The following is a 23,934-nucleotide window of genomic DNA, read 5'->3' as shown; positions in this document are numbered from 1 at the left end:
CGCGAAATCAATCTAGGGTTTGCCTCCTACTCTGTACTGCGCCGTCGCTCGTAGACTACTCCATCCCGCTCGCCGGCGTGCACCGGCGATCGAGAGAGCAGGTCTCCGGAACTTCTGCCTTCGACGTCCTACACCGGGAGAAGGCGGCAATAAGGTTTTTGGGAAGCGCTTCGCGCGACTGCTCCCTGTTCGTCCGCGACGGCTCGCCTTCCTCTCCGCTCGCGTGCTTCGCGTCTTCGTCGACGCTCGCAACCGCGAGTAGTTCCTGCCGAGCAACCGGTCTTTCCACCACCTCGGTACGTGTTCGACATGTTGCGCATATTTGATCTGTTCATGTTTTACTGCTTAGTTTACATGTGTAGATCTAATGATGCGTTCAATCTAGTTTACATCTGCAATGTCATGATTCATTTATGGAATAAATTAAATCATTATGTGCTTATAATTTCAACAATCCAAAAACCTTATTGTAGGCGCTGTGATTTTACTATGGCTGGTTTTGCCGATGCACTGAGGCCGGATAAATTCACCGGTGTGCACTTTAAGTGATGGCAGATCAGGGTCACTCTGTGTCTGACGGCTATGAAATGCTTCTGGGTTAGTACTGGCAGCTGATCAGCAGAAGCAATTCGAGGAAGCCACTACTCTCTTTGTGGGATGCATTCTTAGCGTTCTTGGCGATCGTCTGATCAAGGTGTATATGCATATGACCGACGCTAAGGAGTTGTGGGATGCACTGAATACTAAATTCGGTGCTACTGATGCTAGCAATGATCTGTATATCATGGAGCAGTTTCATGACTACAAGATGGCTGACAACCATTCTGTAGTCGAACAGGCTCATGAGATACAAACCATGGCTAAGGAACTCGAACTCCTTAAGTGTGTCTTACCCGACAAATTTGTGGCCGGGTGCATTATTGTGAAACTACCTCCATCATGGAGAAGTTTCGGTACTGTACTCAAACACAAGAGACAGGTATACTCTGTTGAGGGGTTGATAGCGTCTCTTGATGTTGAGGAGAAAGCTCGGGAAAAAGACGCCGCGTCTAAGGGCGATGGTGGGCAGTCTAGTGCCAATGCTGTGCACAAGGCCCAGAACAAGAGCAAGGGGAAATACAAAGCTCAACAGACCACCAACTTCAAGAAGTAGAAGAAGAACAACAACAATCCTAACCAGGATGAGAGGACTTGCTTTGTGTGTGGGCAACCTGGTCATCTGGCTAGGAAGTGTCCACAACGCAAGGGGATGAAGGCACCTGTAGGGCAGACTTCTAAGTCTGCTAATGTGACCATTGGCAACACTGGAGATGGAAGCGGGTATGGTAATTTACCTACTGTTTTTTCAGTTAATCAGTCTACTAATTGGTGGGTTGATACTGGGGCCAATGTACATGTTTGTGCTGACATCTCATTGCTTTCTTCTTATCAGGTCGCACGGGGTTCCACCGTCCTAATGGGCTAGGTCACATGCTTCTGTTCATGGTGTTGGCACGGTAGATCTGAAGTTTACTTCGGGAAAGATCGTGCAGCTGAAGAACGTGCAGCATGTCCCTTCTATCGACAGGAATCTTGTTAGTGGCTCCCGTCTGACTAGAGACGGATTTAAGTTGGTTTTTGAGTCTAATAAAGTAGTTGTGTCTAGAGGCCTGTTCCGTTTTTCCCTTTCTGATTTCTGCAATAAGTCTGTGAACCATATTTGTGGTAGTGTGGATGATGAGGCTAATGTTTGGCACTCACGTTTATGTCATATTAATTTTGGCTTGATGTCTCGGCTTTCCAGCATGTATTTAATTCCTAAGTTTTCCATTGTCAAAGGTTCTAAGTGCCATAGTTGTGTGTAATCGAAGCAACCTCGCAAGCCTCACAAGGCTGCCGAGGAGAGAAACTTGGCACCACTAGAACTCCTACATTCAGATCTTTGTGAAATGAATGGGGTGATGACGAAGGGTGGAAAACGATATTTCATGACGTTGATTGATGATGCTACTAGATTTTGCTATGTGTACTTGTTGAAAACGAAAGACGAGACTCTAGACTATTTTAAAATTTATAAGGCAGAAGTTGAAAATCAACTTGACAGAAAGATAAAAAGGCTTAGGTCTGATCGTGGTGGAGAGTTTTTCTCGAACGAATTTGACTTATTCTGTGAGGAACATGGCATCATACATGAGAGGACGCCTCCCTATTCTCCCGAGTCAAATGGGATTGCTGAAAGGAAGAACCGCACACTGACTGACTTGGTGAATGCCATGTTGGACACCGCGGGACTATCTAAGGCATGGTGGGGGGAGGCATTGTTGACCTCGAATCATGTGTTAAACAGAGTTCCTAACAGAAATAAGGACAAAACACCATATGAGATATGGATTGGGAGAAAACCATTACTTTCTTATTTGCGCACATGGGGGTGCTTGGCGAAAGTCAATGTACCAATAACGAAGAAGCGCAAACTTGGACCTAAGACTGTGGACTGTGTCTTTCTGGGATATGCTCATCACAGCATTGCCTATAGATTTTTAATAGTTAAATCCGAGGTACCTGACATGCATGTTGGTACAATTATGGAGTCTCATGATGCTACCTTCTTTGAGAGCTTTTTCCCAATGAAGGATACACATAGTGGTTCGAGCCAACCCTTTGAAATAATTCCCAGTTTAATCACACCACCAGAACAAACTAAACATACACATGAACATGTCTCTGAGGAGGATGTCAGTGAAGCTTCTCGAAGGAGTAAGAGACAAAGGACGGCTAAGTCCTTTGGTGATGATTTCACTGTGTATCTCGTGGATGACACTCCTAAGTTAATTTCAGAAGCATATGCATCTCCTGATGTAGACTACTGGAAGGAGGCTGTCCGTAGTGAAATGGATTCCATTATCGCTAACGGGACTTGGGAGGTGACAGAGCGACCCTATGGGTGTAAACATGTGGGGTGCAAGTGGGTGTTCAAGAAGAAGCTTAGGCCTGACGGTACTATTGAAAAGTACAAGGCTCGGCTTGTTGCTAAGGGCTATACTTAGAAAGAAGGCGAAGATTTCTTTGACACTTACTCACCTGTTGCTAGATTGACCACAATTTGTGTGCTACTTTCCCTAGCAGCCTCACATGGTCTTCTCGTTCATCAAATGGACGTTAAGACAACTTTTCTTAATGGAGAATTGGATGAGGAAATTTATATGGATCAACCTGATGGGTTTGTAGTTGAAGGTCAAGAAGGCAAAGTGTGCAAATTGTTGAAATCTTTGTATGGTCTGAAACAAGCTCCTAAGCAATGGCATGAGAAATTTAACAAAACATTGACATCTGCAGGCTTTGCAGTCAATGAGGCAGATAAATGTGTGTACTATCACCATGGTAGGGGTGAGGGAGTTATTCTGTGCTTATATGTTGACGATATACTGATATTTGGGACAAATCTTGAGGTGATAAATGAGGCTAAATCATTCTTGTCTCAAAATTTTGATATGAAAGATTTGGGAGTAGCTGATGTTATCTTAAACATTAAACTAATTAAAGGTGAGAATGGGATTACACTCTTGCAGTCCCATTATGTGGAGAAGATCTTGAATCGCTTTGGCTACGTTGATAGTAAGCCTTCTCCAACACCTTATGATCCTAGCTTGTTGCTTCGCAAGAACAAAAGAATTGCTAGGAATCAACTGGAATACTCCCAAATCATTGGCTCGCTGATGTATCTGGCTAGTTGTCACACCCCGAAGTTTTCCTCCCAAGCCAAAATTTAATTTATAAATGACTCTAAGAAAATACCGGTGTAAATCAAGAGAAAACCCTAAGAAAGTAATGCAAATAATAATCGGAATTGGCATGTGGAATTTTTCTTGAGTTCTACATGTCGAAATTCACTAACAGGATTTTTAGTGGAATTTTCAGAGCTCTAGAAATAATTTTAACCAATTAAAATTGAGCAAGCAATATTTTAATTCCAGGGAAAACCTTTTTCCTTTTTCTTTTTCTTTTTCCTCCCTTTTTCCTCTTTTTTTCGAATGGGCCGCCGGCCCATTCTCTCCTTCCCCCCCTCCTCCTGCTGGGCCGGCCGCAGGCCGAGGGCCCAACCAGGCCGCCCCGCCGCCCTCCTCTCCCGGGGTCGCCGACAGGTGGGGCCCACCTGTCGGGTCCTTCCCCCACCTCCAGCCGACGCCGCACCCGCAACCGCCGCACCCGCAACCGCCGCCGCGTCCACGCCTCCGCCTCCTCCGGGCCACGTCGACCACGTCCGCGCGTGCGCCGCGTCTCGCGCGCCCACTCCCCTCTCTCTCCCGCTCGCGCCCGCGCCCGAGATGACCGGGATTCGATTTTCGAATCCCGCCTCTCTCTCCTCCCCCACTCCCCCACGTCGGCCGGCGATTCCCGCCTCTCCCGGCCACGTCCGGTCCTCTCTCTCCCTATTTAAGCTTCCCCGTCGCTCCCTCTCGCTTTTTCCCCATTTCGCCGACCTCTCCCGAGCTCCCCATCACTCCCGCGCCGTGCAACCACCCGCCGCCGCCGTTTTTGCTACTCCGGCCGCCGCTAGCCGCCGCTAGGGTCGCCGCCGCACCGCGCCGTCTTCGCCGTCGGGTTCGCAAGGCTAAGCTCCACCCCGGCCGCCCCTTCCCCGTCGAGTTTCGTCGCCGGAATTCGCATCCCCTTGCGCTCCGGTGAGTTCAACCGCTACCGCCACTTTCGGCCGTGAATACCGGTCGCTGTGGTTCTTCTCCCTTCCTCTAATCTCTCTCGTCTCCATCTTTAGGGCACCCCGAATCCCGTCCGCCAGTGGCCGTCGTCCTCCCGTGACTTGCCGTCGCCGTTCACCGTCGTCTTCCTCCGCGCCGGCCACCCTCGGTGACGCGCCCTCTCCCTTCTATTCCCCTCCCTCTCCCTCCTAGCCGCCGCTTTAGCGCCGCCGCCCGTTAGTCGTCGCTTTAGCACCACCGCCCTTCGGCGCCGCCTTTGCGCCGCCGTCTCCGCCGTCGGTTGCCGTCATCGGCAACGCGCGTGCGCGCGCCGTCGCCGTCGCCGTGGCCGCTTGGCCAGCCTTGAGCCGAGCCGGGTCGCCGCCGCCCGTCCGATCGACCCCGAGGGCGATCTGGGCCGTCGGTTCCGTGGACCGGCGGTGGACCACCCGCGTGGTCCCGGTCCACGGTGAACCGCCCTCCCCCTTGAGTCGCTGACCGGTGGGTCCCGCTTGCCGGCGCCCCTTCCTCCCTCTCCCGAGCCGCTGACCGGTGGGGCCCGCTTGCCGGCGCCGCGCCCCCTCCGTGCTGACGTCAGCCCTGGGATTTATTGCGCAATAAATGATTTAAGGTTTTTCTTGTATAGTAATAAACATAGTGAATCTTCTAAAATTCATAACTAATTCATCCGAGCTCCGTTTAAGCCCATTCAAGTCTCAGTAAATCAAGAAAAATGTGTAGAATCCATTAAAAATGGTTTTGTTCTCTGTTTCAGTAGTCTTATAGCCTGTTTGCAATGTTTGCCTTGTATGTCGCTAGATTCCGGTTCCTCCGACGCTCCGGTGTACTTCGAAATAGTTGCCGAGGTTCCTCCAGCAGCAGAGCAAGGCAAGTCATGCTTGTCACTTGAACATGTTGATCCTATATTGTAAATGCTCTATTGTTTTCTTTCAAGTATTGCATTGTTTTATAATGTTACTATAGGTTGTTTACCTATTGTCGTAGCCATGCTATTGTTGTACCTTGTTTCCTTGTCAACTTGGGGTTCTAACATGATTAGAGTTAGGACTAGGGATTGCTTAGCCATGCTTAGTTCAACTAGTTCACATTGGGGAAAATCCTATTAATGTTTAGACTGTTAGTTCTAATGGTTTTGTTGGATTAGTGACACCGCTTTGGTGTTGGTTAATTAAAATAAACCACATGGTGGGCTGTGGGTGCATGGTTTTGCTGGTCGCACCCATGGCAGTTAAGGACCGGTTCGCGGGATGCCCTGGAAGAACTTATCGTACTTACCACAAGCCAGCGTGGGCAACGGCTGGGCTTGTAGTGTAGCTTTCCTCTAGCCGACGCATCCAGGCAAGGGTGGGCGTGATGGAGCGGGGCGGGCCCTGCGACGGCCTCTGTCGCTTCCGGATTCACCTAGGCATGAGAGGGGACTGCCCGTTGCCCGCTGGGGACGGGGGTGAAACCTGAGGTGTGGTGTGCTTGACTAGTGGGGGTTATGCGAAGGGTCATGTCACGGCCTCTTTCCGATATGTCGTGGTGGCATGTCGGCGCACGGAAACGTGTTGTGGGGCTGTGTCTTGTGGGTACAATTGTACACCTCTGATCAGAGTAAAACTATTCGAATAGCCGTGCCCGCGGTTATAGGCGGTCAACCAGATTCACCGTGATTAGTCTCACCCTAGTGTAATCTTTTGAAATTGGATAGCTTAGGTGGATGGTTGGGCCTGTCGCAATGTGGGATAGCGTTGGACAGTGGATAGTTAACATTAATTAATTATTACAACTGTTTAATCTTTCAACTTCTGTTTATAAATGCTCGCTTTATGCAAATAAACCACTTTAGCTCTTCTTTGATGATTCCCTGCATCATGCCTCTATTCCGGTATGACTTGCTGAGTACAGCTTTTCTGTGAGCAAGTTGAGCCGGTTTACCTCTAATCCGGGAGATGATCACTGGCGTGCGCTTGAGCGAGTAATGCGCTATCTGAAAGGTACTATGGAATTGGGGCTTCACTATACTGGGTATCCTGCGGTACTGGAGGGTTATAGTGATTCTAACTGGATCTCTGATGTGGATGAGATCAAAGCCACTAGTGGATATGTCTTCACACTGGGTGGTGGTGCTTTTTCGTGGAGGTCTTGCAAACAGACCATTTTGACGAGGTCAACCATGGAAACAGAACTGACGGCACTGAATACTGCTACTGTTGAGGCAGAATGGCTGCGTGATCTATTAATGGATCTGCCTATTGTTGAAAAACCGGTGCCGGCTATCCTTATGAACTGTGACAATCAAACGGTAATTGTCAAAGTGAATAGTTCTAAGGATAATATGAAATCGTCTAGACATGTGAAAAGACGATTGAAGTCTGTTAGAAAATTGAGAAACTCCGGAGTTATAACGTTGGATTACATCCAAACAGCTAGAAACCTGGTAGATCCCTTCACGAAGGGACTATCACAAAATGTGATAGATAATGCATCGAAGGAGATGGGTTTGAGACCCATGTGAGTTATACTATGGTGGTAACCCAGTCTATGTGATCGGAGATCCCATGAATTAGAACCTGGGAAGAACAAACCATTAGTAAACTAGAGGAGAGTACCAATCTATACCCTCTCTAAGTGAAGATGCATGTACTCTCGTGAACTGCAAGGCAGGTTGGCTATGCCTTAATGAGTTCTGTTGGCTTTAATTAGCGAAGATGCTGTCCTGCAGAGCATTCTTGAAAGAACTCACCTTTGTAAGCTTGACTGTTGGTCGCAGTCTATGGAGATTTTGGGTGAATCTTGAAGCTTACTAAAGACCTAGGAGTATGACTTATACGCTCCACCCGAGGGGTAGTCTACAGACGATCTAGTACCAGATAAGACTCTGAGTGAAACTTGCTTGCATAGGACTTGCAATTCAAGGCGTAGTCCATTGTTCAAGTTGTGAGTAAGTGTAGCTTGGAGTTCTAGGTGGATGTTCAACCTTAATCGGTCTCCATCGAACCGCTGGTATATAAACAATATATTGGAAAAGGCAAATCTCAGTGGGATTTTAAGATTTGGTAGGGGATTGTTGGAATTAATAGATGGGCTAAGGCCCATTCGAATATTAATTCTTTGGAAAATCATAAAAGCCCACCTCATGGGATGGCATGCATGTGGAGTTTAGTACCACCTTGCTTATTCTAGGAGAGGGTGACCTCCTTAAAAGGGAGGATGCCCTCCTAGCCACTTGAAGCATGTGTGGTGGAGAGAAGAGGGGAAACACACGCACGCGCTCGATGGCCTGCCCTGGCAGGGCAGGGCAGGCGGCACGCGTGCACGACGTACGCGTTGAATGGTCCACAAAATTGGCTCCTCACCCTTGCGCAGATGCAGCTTCCTTTTGTAGTTTTGTTTTGCTGCGGGAAATTCGGATTTGTTTTGTTTTGGAAACATTCCGAAAAATCCGGTGCGTGAAAACGGCATGGAGTTCGGATAGGTTACGCACGACTTATCCGGTTCGGTTTACGCGGGCGCCCTGATCAGGCGATCTATCTCTATATAAACCGAGCCGCCGCCTTCACGCAACACACGCGAAACCAATCTAGGGTTTGCCTCCTACTCTGTACTGCGCCGTCGCTCGTAGACTACTCCATCCCGCTCACCGGCGTGCACCGGCGATCGGGAGAGCAGGTCTCCGAAACCTCTACCTTCGACGTCCTACACCGGGAGAAGGCGGCAATAAGGTTTTTGGGAAGCGCTTCGCGCGACTGCTCCCTGTTTGTCCGCGACGGCTCGCCTTCCTCTCCGCTCGCGTGCTTCGCGTTTTCGTCGACGCTCGCAACCGCGAGTAGTTCCTGCCGAGCAACCGATCTTTCCACCACCTTGGTACGTGTTCAACATGTTGCGCATATTTGATCTGTTCATATTTTACTGCTTAGTTTACATGTGTAGATCTAATGATGCATTCAATCTAGTTTACATCTGTAGTGTCATGATTTATTTATGGAATAAATTAAATCATTATGTGCTTATAATTTCAACAGCTGCCGCCGCCGTTCCCGCCGGAGTTGGGACGCCGGCGAGATTGTCGAAGGGGGGAGAACGGAGGAGTGGCGAGAGGAGCGGAGGGGGAGGCGGAAGGGGCGGTGAGATCCGAGGGGGCTGTGGATGGTGAGGGAAGGCAGGAGGACGACGACGACGGCGTGGTGGGCGGCGGCGTGAGGGTGGGGAAAGAGAAGGTGAAGGATGGTTGGCTAGGGTTTGGATATATGTATAAGAAGCTATTTTGATGCGATTTTACCAGAATAACCCTGGTATCTGGAAACCTACTATACAAGTTACTTGGACAAAATGGTCATTTAATCTGGAAATTTCAAAATTTTGAAACTTCGAATCAAATTTTATCATACTAAATGAACATATGTGAAAAAGTTGTCAAAAACAAAGTTGTATAACTTATTGAGATCTACCAATTTTATTTTGGTTATTTCTCTATCTAAGTTTGATTGGCCTATATAAAATTTGAATTTCAAATTATGACAAATTCAAACAACATTTTCAAAAACTAAATGATCTCAAATGAAAAGATCATCAACAACAAAGTTGTATAACTCATCAATACCTATAATTTTTATTTTGGTCATTTTGCTATATGACTTTGTGTCAACGGTTTGAATTTGAATTTCAAATTATGACAACTTCAAACAACATTTACAAGTACTAAATGATTTCAACTCAAAAAGTCATCAATAACAAAGTTGTATAACTCATCAATATCTATAACTTTAATTTTGATCATGTCTTCATCCGACGAAGTGGTTTGTAACATTGTTCACAAAATCTACATATCTCTCTTATTGTTTATAAACATATAAGAGATATGTACATTTTGTGAACAATGTTACGAATCACTAGTCGAATGAAGAAATGACCCAAATAAAAGTTATAGATCTCGATGAGTTATACAACATTGTTGTTGATGACTTTTTCCGTTGAAATCATCTAGTACTTGTAAATGTTGTTTGAAGTTGTCATAATTTGAAATTCAAATTCAAACTGTTTAAACAAAGTCGTATAGAAAAATGGCCAAAACAAAAGTTGTAGATATTGATGAGTTATACAACTTTATTGTTGATGACCTTTTCAGTTGAAATCATTTAGTATTTAAAAATATCTACCCTATAGTTCGACAAATACTTTCACTTATTCTTTCGTTCATCACTCAACTGCTCAGATCATCTCAATGAAATCCAACGGACGGAAATCATCCAACGCATCTCAATCAACAAAAGCACATGCGGGGTCACCCAGAAAAATCACGCACGCGATCTCCCCTTCGCGCATTCATCGCCCCCCCCTGAGGCCCAAATTGGTGCGTCTCACCCTCGCTGCTCATCGCTGCTTATCGCGCTATCGCCGACCCTGCTCTCGCCCTTGCCCAGATCGGTGCCGCCGCCAACCCGATCTCCCCATAGCGTCTTTTCCTTTTAATATTCAAATGCCAGTACCAATTTTTTTTCTTTTTTTCCTAGATAAATAGACTCGGTCACGTGTTTATCCTTTGTTTTCATAATTATCCTCTTGGCTCTTCCTCGATAAACACCCTATCTTACCAGGTCATTGTCGATCCCGTGCGATTCACCACCAACACCGAGATTCGCCACCGACCCTCTGCAGACGTCTTGGGATCTCGGCTGTTTGGAACCCGCCGCAGGTGGCTCAGTGTAAGACGCAGTTCTCCTCCCCCTTCGTTTTTTTTTTCTTAAGTGGTGTCAAATGGTAATATTGTTTGAGTGTATGTGGCATAGCATTTGTTTTCTGGACCATCGCCATCACCTAGCAGAAGTATTAGCGAACAACTGAAATTCCAGAGTTGGTCGACACCATGCTTCCTTCTTCAAATCCCAATTACCCTTTGGGTCCTCCCAAACAGTTCGGACAGGAACCAAAGGTAACCACAATTTCTCCTATTAGTTATACGGTTAACGTCCCTTTAGCAATTGGTTATATACTTTACTGGTGTACAATTTGTTGTACAGTTAATGTCTCCTACTTGATGTACAATTTCTCCTATTGGTTTTCTTGCCTGAAGTATCACTGAGTTATAACGAGTGCTGTATGTTATTGCCACCCTACAAAAATTGCTTCTTTTCAAAACGATAAGGGCACAGGGGTACAGAATTGCCTCTCTCCCACGATTGCCTCGCCTCAATTATTCAGGTGTTATATGCCTGTTTATACCATATATCAGTACCACAGAGGTCTTTTTTTAAAAAAATTTTAGAAGCGTGACTATATAGCATAATGCTGACCGGAAATAAGATACTTTCCTAACAATTGTTGTCCATTTAAAAATAACGAAATATTCTGAGACTATGCCTGGCAAAGAAAATGGAGAATTGATGGAGGCGGAAGAATTATTTTTTCCTTCACCCACCCTCTTTACTGTCTAATGTCTACATGCAGTTCATACTACCTCCTGATTTTCTTGTTTTGCAGCGTAGGGTTTATTCCTGGAAGATACGATCTTTGATCATGGTTTTGTACCTGACGTTTGGAGATTTCCTGCTCTTTTTGAAGAATCGTGCTGCAACAGTATTGGCGACTGCTTCTGTGACCAAGGTACTGTGCTAATTAGTCTTCGAATATATGCGAACCATATATAGCTTAATTAATTCAGCACATCTCAGGCTTTAAACAACAACGTGGATTCATTCTGGAATTTAGAATTTAGAATAAGAACCTTAGATACACGCTGCAATTTGGAATAAGATCCTGAGATCCAGGGTCGTGTCCAGGTACCTCCTTCAAATGTAATCTACAGGGTCGTGTCCAGGTACCTCCTTCAAATGTAATCTACGTTCCAGGGGCGACGCCACAGCAAAGCATCGGGGTCTACTGACCCCGACGATTTTTAACAAGCATGTTATACCCCCCCCCCCTATTTTACCGGCACTGACCCCGGTCAAAAAAAGTATTAGACCCCAGTAGAATTAATTAGTTGAAGCCCACTTGTGATTAGCAGTAATGACACAACAAACAAATTAATATCTAAGCTAGGTCAGCCCAGCCCACATAATGAGAAAACGCTTGGATTTGAGCCCACAAGGCTGGCAGCCCACTACTCCACTAGTCTCCACAAATTCCCTATTTTGATAACGTATTCTAGTATTCCTCCCTGGTAATTACAGAGTCTCGACTTCTCGTCTTCAGGTCTTCTCGAGTCACACTTCTAGGCAAGGGCGGTCGAGACGCCGGGATGGCCGGACGGTCGGCGAACGGGCGAATTGGTGAAGACGAAAGACGTCAAGAACTAGGATTAGGTTATCAGTGACGCCGCGACGGCCAGTGCGAGCAGCCGAGCTGCCGTTTGATCAGGTAAGTAGGTAACCCTATCCCATTTTTTTTTCTGTGGGGACTACCCCAAATTCTTGTTTTCTCATCTCTGAAACCTAATCTTAGTTAAGGGTTCTGAAATCTGAAATATGCACTTTTCAATTTATTCAGACTTCTGTTACATGGCCTGATGCCTGATGGGCGTGAACGAGGAGGAGGATTGAATCATATATTCATAATTTTTTTTCTTCCCAGCATAACGGATGGTAAGAAATTAGTGGTTTTGCTAAGAGTGGCTGCTTATGCATTTGTTGTCTATATTGTGTAATTGTGTTCCTGATCAATCTTGTTCTATAACTATTTAATAGGCATGCAAACTATGATGGATTGATTCTTGAAAACAAAAATACCCCCCATGGTGATAATGAGAATTGTGGTGGAGTAAATTCTACGGAATCGTATTGGTGATCAATTTATGAATGATTGTATCATTTGTTTCGTCGAGCCGGAAATGCTAGCTTCAATTCCAAATAATGATGTGGTTGTTGGCTTTCACAAGATGGAGAATAGGAGCCGTAGACAAAATTTGTAACATGTAAGAGGTAACCACTACAGCAACAGACTTTATTTTATCATAATATGTCACTGTTAATTTAGTTCTATCTTATGCATAGTCTTAGGCCATTGCAAGCTATAGATCTACTGTTAGTATCGTTAGTTAGTAGACCCCGGTGACCATTTTTCTTGGCTTCGCCCATGCTACGTTCTATATATTCCCGTTCGCAATATCCTTGCCCGTGACAAATCTATAATTTCTGTTTACTTTGGATAAACTATAAGAATTATTCATGTGAATCGTCATCGCCATATAGGGCAAATAATTTCAAATGTCCCAAAGACAGCATACTAGAATGTTTGTGTCAAAAAGCAGGTTTTCCATGCAGTATGGTACATTAACACTGGACCATGTAGAATACCGCTCTTCAAGGCTTGGTAGCAATGTATCCAATTATCCATACTGAATTATGACATAATATCTGTTAGATGTAAATGGATTGTGTGGCCTGATATCTGTTAATTGTAAATGGAGGAAGGTGGCATACTGCAATGATATATTTATTACATAGGTTTGATCCATGAATTATGATTCAGTTTCAGGAATAGTTGTCCAAAGTTTGGAGATATATTGAATGTATGCAGATTTGGAAATTATACATTCTCATTAGTTCCAGTACTCTATCAAATTAGACTCAACTGCATGTTGTATTTTTTTTATTTCTTCATTGAAGTTTTTCATGTGCAAAATGTTAGACCAAAGCAAGGTATATAGTAAGAAATGTGTATGATTACTACTATGATAGTGCAGTGGCAAGCGGTGTGTGGTTTCAACCCCGAGGTCCCGTGTTTAATCCCCAACGTGCTCACAATTTATTCTTAAAAATGTTTGGAGGGACGTCTCTCCCTCCAAATCTCCTTTTTTTTATGATTACTACTATGAAATTTAATAATTTACTAACAAATGTGGATTTTTCCCTATATACAGTAGATTTTTGGGACACAATTATTTTTCCACCAGCACGATGAGCATGTCTATATGCCCTATATTTTTATTATAAAGTGGGAAAAAAAAGGAATCCTCTGTGCAGAGCTCAAATGGATTTTTCATGTGCGAAACTCTGAATTACGATTCATGTCAGGCACGTTTTTTGGTGTGCTACTATGAAATTTAATAATTTACTAACAAATGTGGATTTTTTCCCTATATACAGTAGATTTTTGGGGTACAATTATTTTTCCACCAGCACGATGAGCATGTCTATATGCCCTATATTTTTATTATAAAGTGAGAAAAAAAGGAATCCTCTGTGCAGAGCTCAAATGGATTTTTCATGTGCGAAACTCTGAATTACTATTCATGTCAGGCACGTTTTTTGGTGTGCTTGTGGTAAAATAGTCTATTTTAGGATAATGTCATGCGTCTCTTTTATTTTTTGCCACATGTTTGATAAAATAGTTTGATTTTTATTACTCTACTTCTAACCATTTACCTGCTTGAACAATAATTGGGCCAAAACCGGTGGAAATTGTGTTGACTTTTCAGGGCGTAAATTAAAAGATGTGCTTGGATGGGCAGTAACACATTAAAATTGCGGGCGGTTTCAACCCATTCTGACGAAAAAAATATTGTGGCCTCAAGAGGCCACATTTCAAATGATACGGTTGGGCCGAGAACTCGAGCGAGTCGATTCTATCCGCCTCTCCTCAGTATTGACCATAGAAAAATAGTTTTTTTTTTTGCTAACATCAAATTTTAAAAGTTATTGAAGACAAATAGAATTGCACCGTAGCGTTTAGCACGGGCATATTACTAGTTAGTATATGATTAGTTAAGTATTAGCTACTTTTGAAAAAAAGAGTTAATATGATTTTTAAAAGCAACTAGTACGCGGGGGCATGCATATTAGATTGCGTTAGAAACTTATAAGAACATATAACACCAATTGGATTATTCGTGTTGTAGTTCAAAAATATGATTTCCAAAGAAATTCTTCATGGTATTGCTTAAATAACGTTTTTCCAATCTATTTTGTTATCATTGTATTGTACAAAAATTAATTTGCCCCTATAAGAAATTATCTATAATTCGCTTAATCATCTTTAATAGATGATAGGTTTAGCTTGTTTTAGGAACATATTTCACAAATTAAGTGTAAATTAAAAGTAAGGTGTTTTCCTTTTTATAATTTAAGGGCTCTATTTTTTTTAAAAAAAACTTCCAACACAATAAAGCTACTCTAATTGGTTCACATTGACGCTACTTGTTTCATACTTACGACATGTTTGTAATCTATTAAAACGCCATGTGGCGACTTAGGAGCGTTTACAGGATTGCCACATGGAGGTATGAGAGCGTTTGTAGGATGTTTAATGGATTTTTAATATATATAGATTTTTCTATAACTTTTTTTTAAAAAAACACACCATTTAGTAGTTTGAAAAATATGCATGCGGAAAAAGAGTAAACTGAGTTAGGAAAGTAGGGGTAGAACACAACTTTAAAGCTAATTTCGCAAAATCATTATGCAAACATCATAAACATCCACTTCTAGTAGTTTGGAAAGTATACATGCAGAAAAAGAGGAAGTGAGTTGGGAAAGTAGGGGAAGAACACAACCGTAGAACTAGTTCCGCATAATCATTGTGCAAACATCACAAACATCCACTTCTACTACTACAGAACTACACTTTTTAAGAGCTACCCCCTCCGTCCCAAAATATAAGCATTTTAGTTACGAATCTGAATAAATATGTGTCTAAATTCATAACTAAAAATTATTATATTTTGGAACGGATGTAGTAGTTACAAGGAACTAGTTGAAGCAACTTGTAACATGCACTAAGTTTCATCGAAATAGGAAATATAGAGACAATTATAACTTGATAATTTCGAGTGACTTATCAGAATCTAGCAGAGACATGATAACTTGTTGTATAAAGTCAGATCATCCAGGTCTCTTTTCTATGAGTGTTCTGAGGGTGATAACTTTGACTGAGAAGGCACCGAATCCGTTGAGAGGTTTACTGGTATATAATTAAAGCGCTCACACATTAGCTACCGAGGAAGATATTCCTATGCTCTATCTTATATCGATTGATTGGTTAAACTATTGCAATTGCCTCATTCATCCTATTATCATATTAACAAAGTACGGAGATTGAAAAAAGATTAGCCACCTAGTTTTTTTGGTCAGAACGAAATGCAGTCAACTCTGGTGAAACTCAGAAGTCGGTAACATAGCTATGTGTGGTTTTGTTCACTACTAGAAAAACCATTTTTCCAGGTGATGATATATTTTTGCCAAACGGATAGGCCTCTCGGAACCAAATGATCGCCTATGAAAATGTAAATGGGGGTTGAGACTGTCATCCGCCTACGAAAATAGATTTTTGCAGGCGGATGATATAAGCTGCCATCTGCGGTAATCATTTTCATAGGCGGACTAGATAAGGCATCCGCTAATCGCAGGGCGGATGCCTTATGTTGTCCGCCTCCGAAAATCGTGCCTGTAACTCACCCTAAAATAATATCTAAGTCATCTTATCCTTTCCTCCACCATCATCCTCTCCATCACCATCATCCTCTCCACCACTCATTTCTCTCCACCACCCTTCTCTCTCTCGCGCACGGCTCAGAGGGCAAAGGCGGCGTCGGCTTCGAGGAGGAGTGGCTGGGGGAGGGGCGCCGTTGACGGTGGCTCCGACGAACAGTGGCGACGGCAACAGCGACGGCACGGCCAGAGGAGGGAGGGTGGCAGCGGGTGAGTGGTGTTTTTTTTTGTTCGCCGATAACATTTTCATAGGCGGGTGGCTATAGCGCATGCGAAGATGGAGATGCCGCCTGCGAAAATCATTTTTGCAGGCGGGACAAATGTCCGCCTGCAAAAATCATGTATTTTCACAGGCCTTGAAGTGCGGGGGAAGTAGATGGCCACCTGGAAAATTCGTTTTGGCCTGTTTATGTTTTTTCTAGTAGTGGTTGTGGGCTAAATTTCTGAATTGGCTGAATCTTTTGGGAGACCTGAACTTACTAGGGACATCATGCTTAAATTTTGGCAGAAACCAGATGACCCTAACCTGAAGGTTAACGCACTGATGGTGATTTTGATGATAACACCCGCTCAAGGTGGCTGGGGTTTTGTTGTTAGGGATACTGATGGCCAGGTGGTTGAAGCAGATGCTGGAATGGAAGCTTATCGCACGGCTCTTTTTTATGCTTCCGAAGTTGGCAGGGGCGTGTTACCTTAAGGTAATGGCCTACAAAGCTCTATGCTTGGGGCGTTATTTAGAGAGGCTAAATATCTCGTATCAACATGATTTATAGAAGTATAAAGGCTTCACTCCTAAAGAACTGATCTTTGATCGGATGCCAAAAATCATATTTTTAGCCACGATTCAATAGCTGTTAGCTCATGTCAGGCTATATTTAGTCCAGGTTGGTGTTACCAACCCGGACTAAAGATGCCTCTAGGGTTAGTTTAAAAAGAAAACATCGCCATCTAAGTTAGATGTGTGTAGTAGGTAGGATGGTAACGCACGTAAGGGTTGAGATGAGAGATCTTTAGTTCGAATTCTACATCCCACACATTTTTTTGACTTAATATGCATCTTTAGTCCCGATTATTTCAACCGGGACTAAAGATGGGCGGATTATGCATCCAAAAAACGGTTGCGAACCAGGACTAAAGTCCCTTTCTCCAGCAGTGCTTACTGTAATGCTAGATTATGTTTCAAAAGCTAGATCAGAGCAATAGGTTGCATCATATTTCAGGTCTTAGACGCCGCGTTTGCAATAATCTTGGATTTTCAGCATTGAGCCAATAATCTGGCTCAATAGTGTTAATGAAATTCTTGAAGAAAAAAAGTGGGACTGCCGATAACATTTACGGGAAAATTCCTCCTCATCTCGGTAAACTTTTGGACGATCTAGATCGCTTAAAGATTCATCCTCCTACAATCACCTTCCTTTCCTCTTCCCTATCCTCCTCCCGAGTCCTGACGCATTGCTCCTCATGCTTAGTCACTTGATGCTACTGCTCCCCTCCTAATGCGTCCACCCTGAACTCGTTGGCACTTGAAGGCACCAATGGTGTCACCGAGGTCCTCACTTCCCGCACCCGCCTCTCTTGTTCTCTAAGCTAAGGGATGCGGTGAGGTGTTCTACCATTATGGTTTATTCTCATTTTTGACGGTTCACTGCCACTTTCATCTTCTAACCCCTTATGTCACACCTACGTTTCTTTGGCAAAAATCTAAATTAAGAGGCCTCTCATTTTAGTGCTATCAAGAGGCTTATTAGATGTTTGTCTGAATATCTTAGCTATAGTACTAGTCCATCAAGCAAGTAGAAAATATATTCATACTACTTATGCTTCAAATAAAATTTTCTCTTAAAATACTCATTCGATCTACGATCCAATTACATCATTGTGTTCGTAACAACTAAATCTTTATAACAAGATTTCACATTATTATGTTTTGATTAAAAATTACAAATTACTTTTATAGCCGGAGCAGCGGGAGAGGGGGGAAGGGGATGCGGACGATGATATGGAGGCGACGAGGCGAAGTGGAAGGACATGGAGGTGACGTGGCGAAGTGGAAGGGAGTGGTGGACGCTCCAATGCCCCCCACTGCCACTCCGGCCCTCGCCCGCACGCCGCCTCCCTATGGGAAGAGAAAGGGGGAGAGAAAGAGAGAAGGGAGAGAGAGAGGGGAGAGGAAGAAAGGAAGGAGAAAGGATGACATGTGGACCCCACATGTGCGGGTTCCACAATTTTTTTGGTGTGAATGACAAATGGGTTCCACATATCTATACTTTCTACATAGTTGGTACCCACTAAAATTATTAGAAGCTAAAGCTCAACATGCAAGCATGCAACATCATCACCTACTAGCAATTACTATTCTAGCCCATTTAAAATCCTATGCAAGTATGCCACTTCTTCACTCACTAGCAATTCCTATTCTAGCCTATTTAAAACCCATGTAAGCATGACACATCATCTACAATACTATATTATAGAGATCAACAAGTATGTGTCAAATTATCTTCCTCACATTATTTTCTCAACATTTCAACTTTCATCATTTCGACAATATTTAACATATACTCATCAATGAATCCTGCAGCAAAGCGCGGGGTATTACCTAGTATTTTTTTAATTCTAATACCACCTAAGCACCACATCAACGCCACATGTAACAAAGACCAGATGAACACCGTCACGTAGACGCCACGTTAGCGAAACCGCCCTCCAAAATCACCGAGGGTCAATTTGCACCAGTTTTAATAGTTGAGGAATCGAGATATCCGGTATCGTGGTTTAGGGACATGAACCATATTCGGCTACTAGTTAAGGGAGACAAAGTGAACTTATTCCTCGCAGCCGTTCATCCACTCTATTCAAGCGGCCCATCTCAGCCGCGGAATCGAGCCCCGCACGTATGAGTATATAAACCCACCCCTCGCCCTAGATAGGGTTCCACCCGCGCCGCGCCCCACCCAAGACGAGAGCGAGCGAGGCAGTGCCGCCGCCGCCGCCACTGACGCCGCCCGAGCACCACCGGAGCAGGAGCAGCGTCAGCCATGGCCGTCGGCAAGAACAAGCGGATCTCGAAGGGGAAGAAGGGATCCAAGAAGAAGACGTGAGTTTACCTCTCCCCCCCACCCTCCTCGTCCGTCCTTCTTCCTTTCGCTCTTGGTTGCCATGGCGCATGGGTGTTGATGTGGCTTCCTGCTCGTTCGTTTTTCTTGCAGCGTCGATCCTTTTGCGAAGAAGGATTGGTATGATATCAAGGCCCCGTCGGTGTTCAACGTGAGAAACGTCGGGAAGACGCTCGTGTCCAGGACACAGGGCACAAAGGTATCAGCCTGCTCTCTTGCTTGTGCTTGGGTGGTCTCTGTTCTGTACTGCACTAAGGATTTGTTGCTTAGTCGTTCCTGCGTGATGTTCCCTCGCACAGGCCATGTCATTGATTTGGCAAGTTTCTATCTTTGTTGTGCTTGAGCACGGCATATGTAGGATTGATTTGTGTTTGATGTACTTGTAGTATGGGCTGGGAGAACATACAGATATCTAGAAGATGCATGTTACTTTTCCTGTTCGATTGTTGTTTATGTGCTACTCCCTCTGTTCCAAATTATAGGGAAAATTGGTTCCACGCCACTGAAAGTTCTCGAGTTTTGCTTTATACCACTGAAAGTTGCTGGTGCACTTTAATACCACCCAAAGTTTACTCCGTTAGCTTTTATACCATTTCCTTCTGAGTTCGAGTTTCTTCCGTTAAGCATATCTAAAATGCCCTTGTTTCTGGTCAACAAGATCAAGCACAACCAATCCATCCGTGGCGTTGGCCTGTTCATCTGTTCGTCGCCGCGCACGATGCAACCAGGGCAAAGGGCAAGCTGCTGTATGTGCGTGCGCCGAACGGCCGAAGGCGTGCTGCTCCACGCCTCCCGTCGGAGCCGCTCGTCGTCCCCAGCCCAGGGACACCCCGGCCACCGCGTGCGCATAAGCTGTGCAGCTACGCCTCCTGCCCGAGCTGCTGGTCCTTCCTGGCCGCCGAAGCCGTGCAGCCGCTCGTCGTCCCCGGCCACCGCGTGCCAAAGCCGTGCAGCTCCGTGCCTCCTGCCGGTGCTGCTCGTCGTCCCTGGGTGAAGGTGTGCAGCAACGCGCCTCTCCTGCCACCTCCGCTCGCCCGTGCTTCTCAAGCGCAATGCCTGACTGTCCACGAATAAAAACTGGATGCAGAACATTGGATGTATAGAGCAGGGCAATATGGTCATATACCTCCATATTCTAGCAAAAAAATAAAAAGAAAAACCAATATCTAACAATAGGTACACAGATGTGGTATAAAAGCTAACGGAGCAAACTTTGGGTGGTATTTAAGTGCACCAGTAACTTTCAGTGGTACAGAGCAAAACTGGAGAACTTTCGATGGCGTGAAACCAATTTTGTCCAAATTATTATAAGGCCTATATTTTTTTACACGGTATTCAATAACATACTTTGACCAGTATTTTATTTCCTTCTATAATCCCAACAAATATGAAATTAGCATCACATGAAAGTACTTCAAAATATGAATCTAGTGATATAACATGCATAATACTTAGTACAGATATAGTTAGTATGATTATTAGTCAAATGCTACCGAGTTTAATTTTCCTTTAAAAAGGGGACGCCCTATAATTTGGGATGGGAGGGAGTATTTAAAAACAATACGGCTATGTTACGTCATCTATTCCATACTGGTGACACAAGAACAGTTTGATGTTATTAGCTGAGATTAACAGTTGGACTAACATGACCTTGCATTTCTTCTGTTCTGTGGCAAAACAATAGGATATGCATGTAGACTATCGAGTCCTATATGCACTAACAAAAGGAATTAAGAAAAAGAATACTCATGCATGAATCCTGTTGAAGCTACACAAAACCAATCTGACAAGCATTTGACCTTTGCATCTAAGTAAAAATTTGAATCTTGTATGCATGTTTCTGTCCTATATGCTTCTCACAGATGGTACATACATATTCCACAATAGGCTGGAAGATTTAACTGTAGATTCAGAGATAAATGATTTTTCTTTTTCAGATTAATGTGAAAATGTCTAGCTCTTTATACCTCATAGAATTAAGATGGAGGCTTCTACAGGGCGTCTAATTAGCATAAAGAAATAATTTTGGTTCAAGATGATGATGCTAGTTCAGATGAACTTGGTAATACAGTTGACAAACTATTATTGTTGAATTGCAGAAAACACTACTTTTTTTTATCTTGGGTCCAATGCTCTCTACTTCCACATATTTGAACTACAGTAATGTACAGTTTAGTGTTTCCTTATTTTTTTTTCTGTTTATGCTGATACGCTATTCTGTTTTAGTAATCCATAGTCCTACAAAAAGTAACACTAGTGTTGTTAGTGGTTAATGTGTTCTTTTAAGTCTTCTTTGTTCCTCCACTGCATTGGATGCACTCATGACTTAGGTTTGGTGCAGCATTATGTAGGAATACATGTCGTTCTTAGTGGATCTCTGAATGTTGTAGTTCAATAGCAGTTGTTCCTTTATTTGTCTGTTTATCTGTGTTTACATATTTGGTCATCAGCAACATAATCTTAGATATCGTTTGATGACATTTGATATTTCCTTCATTTTAGATTGCTTCAGAGGGCCTCAAGCACCGTGTGTTTGAGGTCTCCTTGGCTGATCTTCAGAACGATGAGGATCAGGCGTACCGTAAGATCAGACTACGTGCCGAGGATGTGCAGGGGAAAAATGTTCTTACAAACTTCTGGGTAATGCTTCTCTTACTGTGCAAAATTACTTCTCCAGGTTGTAATTTTTGTTGTTAACCAGTTGTATTGTAGGGCATGAGTTTCACGACCGACAAGCTCAGATCATTGGTCAAGAAATGGCAGACGCTAATAGAGGCTCATGTGGATGTAAAGACCACTGATAACTACATGCTGCGTCTCTTCTGCATTGGCTTCACCAAGAGGAGGCCAAATCAAGTCAAACGGACATGCTATGCTCAAGCAAGCCAGATTCGACAGGTAATTTCAATTGATGTATAGTTATTTTTTCTTTATCAAATTCAATTGATGTATAGTTGTTCTGCTATTGTTGAGCTGCTTGTTTATCGTGTTTGATTGTAATCTGTGCAGATCCGTCGCAAGATGGTGGAGATCATGGTGAACCAGGCATCATCCTGTGATCTCAAGGAGCTGGTGTCAAAATTCATTCCTGAGGTGATTGGGAAGGAAATCGAGAAGGCCACATCAAGCATCTTCCCGCTTCAGAATGTGTTTGTGCGCAAAGTCAAGATCCTCAAGGCCCCAAAATTTGACCTGGGCAAGCTTATGGAGGTGACTGTTACAATCTAATCCATTTTCATTTGACCTTGTATGACATGAATCAGCATTGTAATGTGGCTTGTGTCATGTTCCAGGTTCATGGAGATTACAAGGAGGACGTTGGGACGAAGCTCGAGAGGCCTGCAGAAGATGAGGTCGTGGTAGGACAGGAGGTCACTGCCGAGTAGATTTTCACTTATTTTACTGCTATTTTATTCAGACAATATATATATGTATCGCCTATCAAGGTTTTGATCACGAGCAGCAGGCTCGGTTTTTGTGGCTAATTTCCTGAATACTTTCTTGAGATTACTAGCCAGCATCGTTTTTGTTTTCTGGATGGAAGTTTATTTGTCTAAAGTTTGTGCTTTCTTTTTTTTGCAACCTGACAAGTCAAGACTGATAAAGAAGAAAGTTCTTTAACTGATCTCTAATGCTTTGGACCTTTATGCGGTTGTCAGTTTTGGTGGTGTGTAATTGTGCTACTATTTTTAGTTTTTTGTTTTGTGGTGGCCGCAAAAACTCTGGTTATGGCTATATGCATTCGCTTGCTTGCCATATTCTGTAGCCTGTATCAATCTCATTGGAAATTTTTTGATTCAGTGGAAGAAGTTACATACAGATTATGTGGGTTGTCTCGTGAGATTTCTGTATTTTCATTTAGAAGCATGCTTTGGGTCCTAAGGTTTGGCTGCTCAAAAGAGGAGATCGAATATGAGGCTTAATTTTTTTTCCACTAACACGAGAAAACAGCTTCATGTTGAAGGCATTACCATATCATACATACCAGATGCACTGTATGCAACTTCATCTTTCTAATCCGCCTGTGTTCCAGCCAACAACATTTCTAGATGGCTGGCCAAGAGCCCAAGACTAACATGATTTCTAGGTTGGTAAGTAACCTGGTATTGACAACGCACCCATCAGACGAAGGATTCGACTTTTCATTTCTTGATTTCTTGAAGGACTAGCTTTCTTGTAAGTATGAAGAACAAAATTTGCTTCGAGCCAATGTTGTCCAGGCGTTGCTTGATGCCTCGATGACTCTTACCCTCTCTGGCTCTCTACATATGTTACGAGTTGGCAATGAGTCCCCTTTTAGGAAAGAGACTGAAGCATCATTGGCATTTTAGTACCATCTGCTGATCTGCACCACCAACTTCGTGTGTTCGCCGAGGTAGGTAGATGTTAGGTTGATGTACCATGCTATTTTTTGATTCTTAAAATGTAGGAACATGAAAAATGCAGATATGAAATGCCCTAAACAGCTAAATCCCATAAATCTTATGACACACCTCAAATCCAATTCCTATGGATTGGAAAAACACATAAGAACTACGAGAATAGCCGTTTGGATAGAGTGACACAGGAATTAAAAGAGAGGTGAACACAAAGAATTTTTTCCAATAGGATGAATCTCATTTTAGAATTCCTCCTTGTTTTGAACCAATCCAAAGAAATTTCATAGGTTTTTTTTAGCTGTTCCCATCATCCAAATGACCCCATAGGAAAATT

The 23,934-nt window shown here is 43.6% G+C and overlaps 1 protein-coding gene across 1 annotated transcript; it reads left to right on the top strand.

The window, feature by feature from the left end:
• Window positions 1–19,041: 19,041 nt before the first annotated feature.
• On the top strand, window positions 19,042–22,846 carry LOC4352048 (small ribosomal subunit protein eS1-like). The gene is made up of 6 exons (XM_015765177.3): window positions 19,042–19,202; window positions 19,315–19,420; window positions 21,724–21,861; window positions 21,934–22,119; window positions 22,231–22,431; window positions 22,515–22,846. Exons 1-6 carry the CDS (start codon window positions 19,144–19,146, stop codon window positions 22,605–22,607), a joined length of 783 nt encoding a protein of 260 aa, XP_015620663.1. The 5' UTR covers window positions 19,042–19,143; the 3' UTR covers window positions 22,608–22,846.
• The last annotated feature ends 1,088 nt before the right edge of the window (window positions 22,847–23,934 follow it).

The sequence above is a fragment of the Oryza sativa genome, chromosome 12 (assembly GCF_034140825.1).
Source record: "Oryza sativa Japonica Group chromosome 12, ASM3414082v1".
Lineage (NCBI taxonomy): Eukaryota > Viridiplantae > Streptophyta > Magnoliopsida > Poales > Poaceae > Oryza > Oryza sativa.
This window is presented reverse-complemented; position numbering and strand designations above follow the sequence as displayed.

What these genes read in the sequence shown, in the direction of transcription:
- LOC4352048 (XM_015765177.3), top strand. Translation starts at nt 19,144, where the DNA reads ATGGCCGTCGGCAAGAACAAGCGGATCTCGAAGGGGAAGAAGGGATCC. An exon ending in AAGGGATCCAAGAAGAAGAC is followed by an intron (nt 19,203 to 19,314) that starts GTGAGTTTACCT and finishes TTTTTCTTGCAG; the next exon opens with CGTCGATCCTTTTGCGAAGA. An exon ending in AAGCAAGCCAGATTCGACAG is followed by an intron (nt 22,120 to 22,230) that starts GTAATTTCAATT and finishes TAATCTGTGCAG; the next exon opens with ATCCGTCGCAAGATGGTGGA.